General features: G+C 39.9%; 3 protein-coding genes across 3 annotated transcripts; 2 read left to right on the forward strand and 1 right to left on the reverse strand.

The window, feature by feature from the left end:
• Positions 1-3,696: 3,696 nt before the first annotated feature.
• On the reverse strand, positions 3,697-4,856 carry LOC129722328 (acireductone dioxygenase). The gene is made up of 4 exons (XM_055675693.1): positions 4,603-4,856; positions 4,175-4,380; positions 4,018-4,114; positions 3,697-3,956 (listed from the first exon to the last, which is right to left on the reverse strand). Exons 1-4 carry the CDS (start codon positions 4,723-4,725, stop codon positions 3,831-3,833), a joined length of 552 nt encoding a protein of 183 aa, XP_055531668.1. The 5' UTR covers positions 4,726-4,856; the 3' UTR covers positions 3,697-3,830.
• Positions 4,857-5,542: 686 nt separating this feature from the next.
• LOC129719664 (uncharacterized) lies at positions 5,543-9,837 on the forward strand. The gene is made up of 3 exons (XM_055671056.1): positions 5,543-5,778; positions 5,856-6,411; positions 8,248-9,837. The coding sequence occupies exons 1-3, from the start codon at positions 5,543-5,545 to the stop codon at positions 9,835-9,837; spliced, it is 2,382 nt and encodes a 793-aa protein (XP_055527031.1).
• Positions 9,838-10,095: 258 nt separating this feature from the next.
• LOC129719665 (uncharacterized) lies at positions 10,096-12,447 on the forward strand. Its single transcript, XM_055671057.1, has 2 exons — positions 10,096-10,809; positions 12,133-12,447. The coding sequence occupies exons 1-2, from the start codon at positions 10,096-10,098 to the stop codon at positions 12,445-12,447; spliced, it is 1,029 nt and encodes a 342-aa protein (XP_055527032.1).
• Positions 12,448-13,712: the final 1,265 nt, after the last annotated feature.

The following is a 13,712-nucleotide window of genomic DNA, read 5'->3' on the forward strand; positions in this document are numbered from 1 at the left end:
TTTAGGAGAAAACAAGTCGTAGATTAGGTCAAGTCAATAAATTGTTCTAAAAAAAAATCAAATAATGATAAATGAAACCCTGGCACCAAACTAAACGATAAGTTTATAAAAGCTTCGAGTCGTCGGGTACAAACAACGGGGTACTGCGCTACGCGGCAGGGAGGGTCTACGATGGAAAGCGGACAGGTTGTAAATAAAAAGGTCGGATAGCAAATATGCGGGAGAATTTTTGATATAACCCGGAGGAGTGTAGTCGCGCGTTGAATATCCAGTTTCGAAGTTTTGGCGGAATAACGCCCTAAGTGAGATCTTTGTGGCCAATTTGGAAAACCATTTTGTACGCTAAGTTTTGGCGCGTCGTTGAAAACCGCGGCCGTAGTGAAAGACGAGTTAAAGCCAGTTGAAGTCATCCATAGTGCAACAGTGACACCCTCCGGGTTACCCGCCAGCCGATTATCCAGCGATCGACAAGCCGTTGCTACCCTTGTGACGCCTCACCGATAACTACCGAGGCCGCCTTGTCCGATACTACAACGCCCAGTTGGCCAGAAGACCGGATCCGACCAGCGAAATCACCGCAACTCTAAAACAGCAACGCAGCCAAGCCACCCAATCAACATCTACACCCCCACCGAGCGGAGTGCCCGACGGACGTCTCATCGTGAAAAAAGATATGCGCAAGTAAAAATAAATCCCTACTAACTCTCCCTTCCCGCGAAAAGTAATTTTAATAGAAATTTTGTATGGTCTCGTAATTTTCAAGCTGTTCTTTGTTAAATTAATTGTGAGTCCTTTTGACTTGTTTCCGCTCAGTATTAGTGTACAATCTGTGAATTTCGCTCAGTGACCAACGGTATAGGTGGGTTGAAAGTCCACCCGATTGAATTTTCTACAGGAGACCAAAGTAACGACCCGAAGCTGGGAAGTTAAAAGGCAACTAGAAGCAAGTGAATTGTAACAGGTATAACCACAGTATAACGTCTTAGAGTATAACTATATACAATTACAGCAACTTTTAAAGTTTTTTTGATGTTTTTTTTTTTTCGGGTGAGCCGTTGCGGAACAGAGTCGTCTACAAACATTTTTATACGAGAAAGAATTTTTCGCATAAACCGCATCTACCCAAAACACTGAACTTAGGAGATGATGGAAATTTAAACAATCAAACTTTAAAGCTTATTTAAGGGGTAATATCCATGCTCGAAAAAACAAGGCTTTTTTATGATTTTTTAAGGACATTTGAGATGTAAGGTATATAAAGAATATATCATTGGATAAAGCATCTCTTGCAGAGCAGAAAATAAAATTTTATTGCTATTTTTGTTACGCGGCGATCAGTAAAAGTCGTACCCAACTCCACCTAACATCAAAACAAAATTTTTTCATTATCTACATATATGTCGCTAGTGAAGTACACATAATTATATTTCTAGAATTTTTCTTCGCAAAATGACAACGGTTTGGAAGAAAAAATTCGTTTTCGACAAAAAAAAAATTGGCTTCAATTGTTTATAACTTTTTTTGTTATTAATCAATCGCTAAAATCGTATGTACTTCACTAGATAATCTTACGAAGAAGCTTAAGTTAAAATTTCAAGTCAGTCAGGAACCCGTTTAAAGTTTCAAAATGCTTTAAATCTTAAGAATCGCAATAATAAAGCCTCTCATATTTTTTTACCATCAGTTAGCTATCTCTGCGCCGTAAAGTTGTCCTTCACACTTAACTGCATAATGTTTTCTCGGTAAAGTAAAATACCGAACTACTCGAAAACATTTTCGTTTACCGTTGTTCCGTAACAAAATTACTGAGAAATCGGAAACCGAATGTGTTTACCGGAATACCGTAAATTTGTTTGCCGAAAAAATCCGTGAAACAGCAAATTTCCGGGTTCAGTAAACTAAAATACCGAATCTCGGAAGCTTGACATCATTTAACCGTGATCTCGTTGAACCAAAAAAGCTCTTACCGAGATTCCGAAAAATAGAACTGTCAAAATAAAGAAAGCTTCACTATCAGTTTTCTTCGTGTTACGGTTTAGATGTAAAAGGAACAGGTTTCGCGGGTAATCATCATTCGGGTTATTCGCGTTGAAAGAGATTTTGAAGGCTGTTCGCACCTACGGGAACACTCATATGTAATTGTCAAAATGTGCGTGATGACAAAAGCAAAAATATTTCCTTCCTTCTTTTTCGCATGCAAAAACCAAACAAATATCAGCAACACCGTCAACGCGAATTCCGAAGAAATCTGTAATATTCAGATTAACCTAAAATGTTGAGTAAGTATACAACATTATTTCTCAGATCTTGTTTGTGTTTATTGCAAATATAATACTAAAAGAAAACAATTAAATCTCTCCTCACTCAATTTTGTAGCTTAACGACTCGCTTCGCAGGATGGAAGTTGCAGTGATAGATGTTGTTTTGTTTCCAGGAAGCAATGCTGTAATAAGTCGAATCATTTGACAAAATACTTAATAAAATTATACGGATAATTAATCGTTTTTATCATTTCCTGGATTTATCTGAAAAATCGCAAAATGCGTACTTCAGTGAAATTTTCGTAATAATTCGACAGTTAAATTTTCCGAGTCCCGGTGAAATATTACCGAGAATTTCGTTAAAGTTTGACAAGTTGTCAATTGTTGCTTTTACAGAATCTCGGTATTTTGATGTATTACCGAGAACTCAGCTGTTGAAATCTCGGTAATTCATTTTACCGTACTCGGTTATATTATCTAAGTGTGTTCCTGAGCCTTATTTGCCTCTTCTCCCTTTTTTGTTCGATGTATAAGAACCCAAGATTGGAGTTCAACCACCAAGCCCAGGGAATTCCTTGAAGTTTGAAAATTGTTGATAAAACCTTACATTTCGCTGTCTCCAGGCATCTATTTTATCAAAAATATTCCTACAACACCAATCGATTCCAGTCGACTCAAAACAACTTTGAAATTGCTCGAAATTAAGTTTTATCACTTCGGAAAGTACGAGATCGCAATCTGAGAATAAAAATGAATTAAAAATTCCGCCTTCATTTTCAATATACGTTACCGTTCATCAAAATATTCAATAAATCCTTTGGAAGTTCCAAATCGGAAATCAACTTATCGGCCATATTGAATTTTTGATTTTTCACATAGGAAATTCACGTAAGTTTTATTCTTCTTCTTTTCTCAACTGTCAGTTTACATTGAAATAACACGATAAAAACGTAGTTCTCATGAGATGTATTCGTGGAAACCATATACATCACATAAATCACGAGAAATGATGAGTAATGGGGAAGTATGGGAAAATTCATGTAACTGTTAAGGGAAAATTATTTTTAGTGTGCTGATGTACCGGACATTGGTAGTGTTGGCAGAAAACTCAACTGTTGATGTACTCAACTTTGAACGGCTATAGCATTTTTTTAATGACATCCTAGCTCTTAAGTGTCTGCGGCAAAGTTGTAAGGCATTTAAAATACTATACTTTTACGTAGAGTAGTACATTGATAATGCATTGCTTAGCTCTCCCGAAAGGAAAATGAAATGAATGAAATGCAATGCGCCAAGCAGAGACAAAACCAATCGACCTCCGGTTTGAGGCCCCACATGGAACCGAAAAAATCTGGTTCTGGAAAACCAATCACTTTTCCCCACCCTAATGTGAATGCATATTCGAACACATATTTTACTTTTCCGTAACACCATGTACTTATTTACTTCTTTCTATAACACCTGTATTTTAGAATATTGACCATTTGTACAATAGAATGATATAAACGGATCTTTACGGATCTGTTATATATTGCAGCACATGTGACATCCTGCTTTCGAACCGTCATACTAAGCAGCAAAACCAGTTTCCAATTTTCTCAGATATTCTTTGCGACACTGCATTTCGTCTGCTGGCCTATTGTAGGGCAACCAAACTGGTTCTCCAACAAAATAGCGCTTGGCCCGTATGAAATTCTAGAACACAAATAATCAAATATCACAATCAAAAAGTCTGAAAAGCGTGAAAAATTAAAACTTTAGTATCCAATGTAAATCTGTGGTAAATGCCGCTCGGAATGATTATCATGTCGCCCGCAATGACCTCAATTCGAATCCAACGGTCATCTTTACCGCTGAAATGGAAATAATTTATTAGTTCAACAATTGAAGAATTTAGTCAAATCTAACTGTACTTGCGTACGTCGAAATACCCAGAACCATCGATAACAAAACGGATCTCTTCATCTGTATGTAGATGCTCAGTGAAAAAATTTTTGAGTTTGTTCTCATAATCCGGCAGACACTCCTTAGAGCAAACTATTTCGTCCTCATAACTGTAGCCCCTCTCTCTACGGATTTTATCTAATAATCCATCGCTCTCATAAGTGGCCCCATTGAGCTGTTGAAAAAATAAAAAAATATTTCTTTCATTATGTTTATGTTAATATGCGTAGATTGGAGTAAAGATTCGGGGGCGTGTAAAACTATAAAATAAACAACATTCACAATCATAAAAATAAATACTAGCGTAGTAATTTCAGTGTGTATATAAAACATCAATCATTATAACCCTGCCTCTCATTAAAAAAAACTATTTTTTAACAAATTGAATTACACTGACCTTGAAATACTCAACCCCAGTATTGTTGAACAACTCTGCCAGTTCTAAAAATTCCGGTGGATTGAGTTGATGCTCTGAACGCTGATCGGAGGGATCATCATCCATGAACCAAGCACGAACCATTTTTATAACATAAAATAACTTTATAATCTGGATTAGAACGTTTGTCTTAACGCGAATGATAGTGGTATCTCCTGTTGACTTTTGTTGTTCTGATTAGTCTGATTAGTCCTTGATTTTAGGATTGGTCGATCTTGAATCGATCTACGGAAGATCGATCATTTCAACCCCGATTCTTCATTTTTTTGATCGATTTTTCGGCTCTGGAAAAATCGAAAAGATCGCTTTTTTTCGATCCGATTTTTTCAATCTAATGAAAATTTTATTTATTTTTCAGCGTGCAGAACTTTTACTAGTTGCGAATTTGAGTAATTGTCAGGTATCGTGTACCGTTTCTGGTCATGTGCGGTCGTTCCAAGGGGATGACATCATGCTATCTGTTAGAAGTAAAAACTATTCAAGTTACAAATTCCTATTTTTGTGTATTTTTTTAACACAGTGTAGTCATGGGCACACTGTTTGCGTTCGTAAGAAAAAATGCACTTCCTGTTTTCATTATAAAAACGAGAGACGAGAACAATGGACGTGTTTGTATTGAAACCGAAAAGATTTTGTTTTTGGAACAAGATACAGTCCACTCAGAATTTCATTTGAGATATCCGGAAACATTGGTCCTTCGAGCCGGATAAGTGATTTAGTTAGAAACAATTTGAAAAGCAAGTGACTTTATTTCGAACGATTGAAAGAGTGGTTTCTTTGAAATCTAAATCCTGATTCACCTTGAAGAGTGAAAAACGTGCTTACTGGTAGCGACCTAGAAAGCGGAAAAGATAGTTTCAAAGATTCCTTTTGTGATGTTTAGATTGAAAATCGCTTGAAAATGGTTCACCGCTCTGGACAGAAAAAGAAGCTTAATTTAGATGGTACCGGAGACTCTTCCTCACCAAGAGTGCCAAAAACATCGGTTAGTGAGCAGAAAGCTGAGCAAGAGGCCACGAAAACAAAGATGGCTACGCCTGCTAACATTGATGCTTTTAGTGGTTGCTGCGAATCGGCAAAAGGAAAGGTGAATCGTATTCGGAACGCCATTGAAGCTGCGCATCTAGATTATAAGCGGTTTAGTATACACGCATTACAGTTGTATATGAAAACAGTTGACGCAGCTTATCAAGAATATAACGATTTTAAAACAGAATTTATATAGCTGATCCTACGCGAAAGCATGAGTTTGAACCGAAGTTTGTGGAATTTGAAGAGCTTTACGAGTTCACTAGAATTGCGATTAGTGAAATGATCGACGAACACGGAAAGTCGCAGAAAGTAATAAAGAGTGCGGATGCTGATAGTAATCAACCGCAACCTGGTACCAGCGGCAGTGGCCCACCAGTTAGAGCAACCCCGACGATAGTGCTGCATCAAGCTGCGTTACCTGTTTTTGACGGCCGCTACGATAATTGGTTCAAGTTTAAACAGATGTTTCGAGATATAGCAGATAAGTGTACAGGTGACTCTGCTGCTACCAAATTGCATTTTTTGGACAAAGCTTTGGTAGGCAGGGCTCAAGGTTCTATCGATCAGCAAATAATCCGTGATAATGATTACGAAGGCGCTTGGACGAGCCTCACGCAGCAGTATGAAAATCTGCCAGCCTTAATCAGCGATACAATTTTGAAGTTGTTGAATTTAAAGATGATGACAAACGAATCATTCCAGCAGTTGAAAATGCTTACAGATGAAGTGGAAAAGTGTGTAAGTTCATTAGAGTTTCATGACTTGAAATGGACAAACTTTCTCAAGCTATCATAACCACCAGACTTCCTGAAATCTCGCTCGCACAAAGAAGAGACAGTGTGCTTTGCGCTACAAGTCTCGTTTGTCATTCAGTCGCTTCGTGCTGTGTGCAGCGTGCGAGCGAGAAAACTTACCATTCGTACGAGCCACGTCTCGTCGCATGGGAATTTTTATTGCGACGTACACGAAGATATCTCGTCTCTCAACTTAACGAGTGCGGTGCATGGGCGTCGCGTACTTGAGACAGCTTGCGTGCAAATTCTCGTGAGCTCGTCTCGCGAGCTTGCCTCGCATGTTGCTTTGCGAGAAGGAATTTGATTTTGCGCAGAAGGAAACAGGCAGGGGATTTTATGTTTTTTTCATTTACCGTGTTATAGCAGCATGCATCAAAACACCGTTAGAATTATCAATGATATAACCTAGTTCATTTATTTATCAATTCAAAATTCTATGATTAATTCATCCGACTTTTGTTAACATGAATTAAGAACGTTTTGTTACTATACTTATTATGCTAACGGTACGAAAATGCACCGGCTGCAGAGTGTTACGTTGGTTAACAGAAGTGTTCCTCTCGTCGGTTTAGATGTCATTGACTATCTTATGATAGAACTCTGTTTTGTAGTTCTAAGGATAAAAAATATGGTTTGAAATTACAACATAAGTTTTTCGGGAGTTAAAAATAGTAAAACCATTGAAATTGTTTATATTTTCTAGTACATATTGATGTTGGATAGAATTTTAGAATTGAGTACACTAAAGTCGCTTTTTATGCGGGGGATACATGCCGCGTTAAAAGCCGTAAATTCCGGAATCCGCGTAAAAAAAACCGCGTAAATTCTGCAATCCGAGTGAAGAGGAACCGAAATCCGCAAGAAAAAAAAATACCGCGTAAATTCCGGAATCCACGTAAAAAAACCGCGTAAAAGCGACCTTAGTGTATAGATATTGCAAATCAGGTTCTGAAGGTTCGTGATAATCTGATCGTAGTAATATAGTTTTGTGAATTCTTCCGATTAATACACCTTCAGAAGGGTCTGACGGCATATATCGTATGTAGGTACGGTAGGCAGCCTATACATCAGAGTAGCGAACCTATACATTAGAGAAATGACAAGACACTCACCGTTAAGGCAACTGTCAACATCAAAACGGATAACGGCAATGCAAAACTATACAGCTCGCCCGCTTTGATGTTGACAGTTTCCTCAACGGTGAGTGCTTTATCATTTCTCTAATATACAGTTTCACTAAGGTACAGTACGGGCGTCTCGCTCAGTTCGTAAAGCGATAAGACAACGTGTGGTGCGCCGCAGTCTCTTACCGAAGAAAAAAAAGAAAAGAAACCTCTCGTCGTTTCAACGCGTGTACAGGAAGTCTGTGCACACGAGAAAGTCTCACGAGCTGTAGCGCACGAGCTGTATCAAGTATGTACAGTACGGGCGTCTCGCTCAGTTCGTAGTGCGATGAAACATCGCCTTGCGCATCGCAATCCGAACCGAAAGAGAAGTGAAAGAGCAACCTGCAAATTGCATGTGACGTGTCTCGTCTCGTCGCACATGCATGGAAATTCTACGAGCGAGAGAAAGATTTCTCTCGTCGTTTGAAAAAAAAAGCGCGTGCACGGGAAGTCTGATAACCACACTTATTTCGACGAAATTGGACCCAGATACAAGAAGAATCTGGGAGTCGAATATAAAGCGCGGACAGTTACCAGTATTCAAAGAAATGATCGCGGTCTTGCGAAATCAGCAACATGTTTTGGAACGCTGTGAAAATTACAAAACTGTGCAGAAAGGTAAGGGAGCTAATTTGCTTGGACGACCTATTCAACCAGCGGCGGCAAAGGCTCATACCGTTACAATTCAGAAGACCGATGGCTGTTACGTATGCAGTGAGAATCATTTGATTGATAAATGTGATACTTTTAAGAAATTAAATGTAGAGGAGCGATACGAAAAAGCTAAGCAAATTGGACTATGCTTCGCGTGTCTGAAAAAAGGACATAGAACGACGAATTGCAAAAATAGTACGAAGTGTTCGAAATGTTCTAGACGTCACCATTTGATGCTGCACCCTGAAGACCAATCGTCTCAGAAGGAGGAAAAATCTCAAGTAGAGGCTACGGTAGGAAATGCTAGTGAAAAACCTAAAAATGAAGCAACCGTTATGAATTGTGTGATTCCTGGCGATGCTGTCAAACCAATGAAGCAGGTACTGTTGGCTACTGCTTTGGTAAATGTTTTCGATGTGAACGGCAAACAACACAGATGTCGTATACTTCTCGATTCAGGGGCTATGACAAATTTTGTATCGAAGCAATTGGTTGACATGTTGCGGCTGAAGAAAAACTACGTAAATATCCCTGTGACTGGTGTGAACGGAATGACGACGGCAGCGAAGTTCAGCGTACGTTGCAAAATAAAATCAAACATTTCTGATCGAGAATTTTGCTTGGAATATTTAGTTGTACCACGTGTGACTGCAGCGTTGCCTGCGACGAGATTGGATGTGCAAGACTGGCCAATACCAACAAGCCTGCATTTGGCAGACCCAAAGTTTTATGAGCCGTCGTGCGTCGACATGCTTGTCGGTGCTGAAGCATTCTTCAGTCTTCTACTTTCAGGTAAAATAGAAATGACAGATAATCTTCCGGTTTTGCAAGAAAGCCAACTAGGGTGGCTCGTATCGGGACCTTTCGTGTCGTCATCTGTGACAGCGGTACGATCGTACCATGCGACGACTCTCCGTGAAGCAGATAAAGATTTAGTCAGCATCCTAAAAAAGTTTTGGGCAGTTGACAATCAATTCAATGAAATAATAGAAGATGATCTAGAACGACATTTTGTGGAAACTTTTACGCGCAATGATAAGGGACAATACGTAGTACGGTTGCCATTCCGTACGGACGCTGGAATATTAGGAGATTTACGACGGCACGCTGAAAAACGTTTATACCAGCTTGAAAGAAGATTGGAGAAAGACACGAAATTGAAAAATCTTTACTCGCAATTTGTTACAGAATACATTGAGCTAGGTCATTGTAAGATTCTCCCAGAAACTGAAACCAACAGCGAACTGGTTTATTATATGCCACATCACTGTGTTCTTAGACCCGGCAGCTCAAGTACAAAGTTGAGAGTTGTGTTCGACGCGTCAGCGAAAAGCTCATCGGGGAAGTCACTTAACGATTTACTGATGATTGGACCCTCGGTGCAAGATAGTTTATTCGACATAGTTCTGCGGTTCCGTTTTTATCGTTATGCATTTACGGCAGATGTGCAAAAAATGTATCGAATGATATTGGTGGATGAAAGGGACACTTCCTTTCAAAGAATTTTGTGGCGTGACGATAAAACTAAAAAATTGAAGGAAATTAACTGACAACTGTGACATACGGGACTGCTGTTGCCCCGTTTCTCGCAACACGCGCTCTAAACGAGCTGGCTGAAGACGAGAATGACAGTTTTCCTGCTGCAAGTAAAGTCGTAAAGAAGAGTGTGTACATCGACGACGTGCTTTCAGGGGCTGAAAGTTTTAATGAAGCAAAACAGTTGCAGGTGGATTTAGTGCAGTTGCTTCCCTCGTTTTGAATTGCATAAATGGCGTGCAAATAATGCTGAACTGTTGAACGATATTCCTATGGAGCGTCAAGAGAAACAGTTAGACTTCAAAAACAACGAAGTAAATGAAACCATCAATACACTTGGCCTTCTATGGGATCCGGTAGAGGATTGCTTTGCTTTTCGAGTGAATTCTGTAGAGAGTAACTACGATAATGTGACGAAAAGACAGGTGATGTCGGAGATAGCAAAACTCTTTGATCCTTTGGAACTTCTTGGTGCTATAATAGTTATCGCTAAAATTATAATGCAAGACCTTTGGCGTGAAGGTTTAGCTTGGGACGAAAAATTAACTGATGATCAACTGATTATGTGGAAACGTTTGAGAGATGATTTACCAGAGATTGCAAAGATGAGAATTCCGAGACTAGTGAAGGTACATTCTGCATTTCGATACGAAATACACGGTTTCTCCGATGCATCGATGAAAGCCTACGGCTGTTGTATATATTTGAGGAACGTGAGGCCAGACGGTTCGGCTGAACTCCATTTGCTGTGTGGAAAATCTCGGGTAACACCAATAAAAGAGACAAAGAGACAACCTGGAAACGAGTTAAATCCAGGAGAAATGACAATGCCACGTTTGGAGCTGTGCGCTGCCAAATTGTTGGCTGAGCAAGTCGCTGTTGTACTTGCAGCATTGGAGGTTGAGGTGGATCGTGTTGTGTTGTGGTCAGATTCACAAATCGTACTTTCCTGGATTGAGAATATGAAACCTGATGTGCCGGTTTTCGTGAGAAATCGAATCTCACAAATACGCCAGATTACTGATCGCTGCGAGTGGAAATACATTCCAACTAAATTGAATCCCTCCGATCTCATATCTCGTGGTGTGTATCCCACGCAGCTAGCGGATAATGAGCTGTGGTGGAGAGGCCCTAAGTTTTTACAATCTGAAGAGACTGATATAATGGTTTTCTTATGTACTGAAATTGGTAGCCACACATTGAACAGTAGAGAAATCAAACAAGCTGCAGATAACCGTTTACTAACATTGATTTTGAGTACTAGTAACTTCCGGTGGTTGGAAATAGTTGTTGGCTACATGAACCGATTCATAGTGAATTGTAGATCGCCCGTGGAAAAGCGACGTAGCGGTAAATTGAATAGAGATTACTTCCGAGTGCCTTTCAGGTACTTATTAGAGTGGTTCAGAGTGTAGAGTTTGGGAATGAAATTAAATGCATTGAAAGGGGAAAAACTGTTACCGGTAAATTATTGAACTTAAATCCATTTTATGGCGAAGATCGATTATTGAGAGTTGGTGGACGATTGCGCCATTCGGATTTACCGTATGACCAAAAACATCCTGCGATAATCCCAGAAAAACACCACTTGACTGAGCTGCTTATAGACACACTCCATCGTGAACAACTGCATTTAGGGCAGAATGGTTTGTTGGCAGTTATGCGGCGTACCGTTTGGCCATTGAAGGGAAAACAAGCGATCCGCAGGGTAATAAGAAAGTGCTTAACATGTTTTAAAATGAAGCCGTCAGAAACCAGACAATTCATGAGTGATCTCCCTACAACGAGGGTCACAGCAGCTCAACCATTTCTAAGAACTGGCGTAGACTACGCTGGACCAGTGTTGCTGAAGCAGGGACGAATGAAGGCACCTATAAAGGCTTACATCGCATTATTTATATGTATATGCACAAAGGCAACACATATCGAGCTCGTGACATCAATGACGACTGATAGATTTCTTGCAGCTTTGCAAAGATTTGTGGGTAGGCGCGGCCATGTAGCTGAACTATTTTCCGATAACGGAAAAATTCATTGGTGCCAACCGGCAACTCATACAACTTCGAGAGCTCCTTAGATTGCAAGTGCTAGAAAAAAGGGTAAACGATTTTTGTCAGGCTCGAGGCATTTCTTGGAGTTTTAACCCTCCTAAGGCACCTCACCAAGGAGGATTGTGGGAGGCAGGCGTTAAAAGCGCGAAATATCACCTTTACCGAGTGTTGAACGAAGCGTCTCTATCGTATGAAGAAATGAATACCTTATTGATACAAATAGAGGCTGTTTTAAATTCACGACCGTTGTGCGAACAGTCAGATGATCCTCACGATTATCGAGCGCTTAGCCCTGGACATTTCCTTATAGGACGCGAATTGAATGCTGTTGCGGAACCTCTGTACGACGATATAAAGGAAAACTCGCTCTCTAGATATCAATTGATTCAGAAGCGGAAACAATCCTTCTGGAAGCGTTGGTCTAATGACTATTTGACGGAGCTTCAGCGGCGATATAAGTGGAATAAGACACCTACAGCTGTTCGTAATGGCATGATGGTTCTTTTGAAAGAAGAGAATACTCCTCCTCAGAGTTGGCATCTTGGACGAGTCGTCAGTGTGAATCCAGGGTAGGATGGAATAGTTCGTGTCGTCACGGTGCGTACAACATCTGGTGTGTATGTCAGGCCAACCACGAAAATTGCAGTGCTTCCAACTGTTGACAATGAAGAGCAAGAAATAAAATAGTGTTGGACAAGGCCCAAAGGGGGAGAATGTTAGAAGTAAAAACTATTCAAGTTACAAATTCCTATTTTTGTGTAGTTTTCTAACACAGTGTAGTCATTGGCACACTGTTTGCGTTCGTTTGCGTTCGTAAGAAAAAATGCACTTCCTGTTTTCATAATAAAAACGAAAGACGAGAACAATGGACGTGTTTGTATTGAAACGAAAAGATTTTGTTTTTGGAACAAGATACAGTCCACTCAGAATTTCATTTGAGATATCCGGAAACACTATCCCTTTCTAATGTGAGAGTGAAGAGTTCTTCCGGCAACCATTTCAAGTTAAATGGAATTTTTGCTGGACTTCTCTCGTATCTGTCAGGCGAACCGCAGACCGTTGAGATGTTGGGTACGCAGCAAATATATAAGATTAGACAGCGATAGCATAGTCCTGGGTCGTTCAAGCTCAATCTCAAGCTACCGTGTACCGTTTCTGGTCAGGTCAGGTATCGTGTATCGTTTCCGGCTAATGTTATTTTATCGGCTTTTGAATGGTTGCGTGCGGTTATAACATCATCATGCCTCCATATAGTCCATTCCATTCCTGCCCATAATACAACAGTCGAACCAAGCTCCAAAAACATCATTTCGAGGAATCGCACTTAGGGATTTTTTGTTATAGGGGCTTATTACAGAAAACGAGGCGAGTGACGAGTCGCCTGACCAATTTTTATATTGCAGATGGTGAGTCGGCTGGATTTTGGACTGTTTGACTCAGCTGTCACCAGCCAAGTTCCACTCGTTTTCTCTAATATAACATTTTGCTCATCTCGTCAGTGACGAGAGGCGACTATTTAAGTGACTTGGATTCTTCATGAATAATAGATTATTCTTTCTCACGTACACTGGTGTTAATACCAAAGTTAATTTAAAAAAAATGGTGCTTGGTTCGGTAAATTTCACAGCGACAGAAAAAGTGCTTCAAAAATCAATTCAATAGAGATCGATCCCGGGGCTCCGATTTTTCAGATAGATCGATCATAGGACCTCTCGGCTGAATCGATCCTAAAGATCGATCTTTCTCTGAAGATCGCCCAATCATACTTGATTTATTTTCAAGTGTTTGATATGCAGGGGCGCTGGTGTTTCAATATTAAGTTGAGATGGAGGGGTTAT

Source organism: Wyeomyia smithii, chromosome 2 (assembly GCF_029784165.1).
Source record: "Wyeomyia smithii strain HCP4-BCI-WySm-NY-G18 chromosome 2, ASM2978416v1, whole genome shotgun sequence".
NCBI lineage: Eukaryota > Metazoa > Arthropoda > Insecta > Diptera > Culicidae > Wyeomyia > Wyeomyia smithii.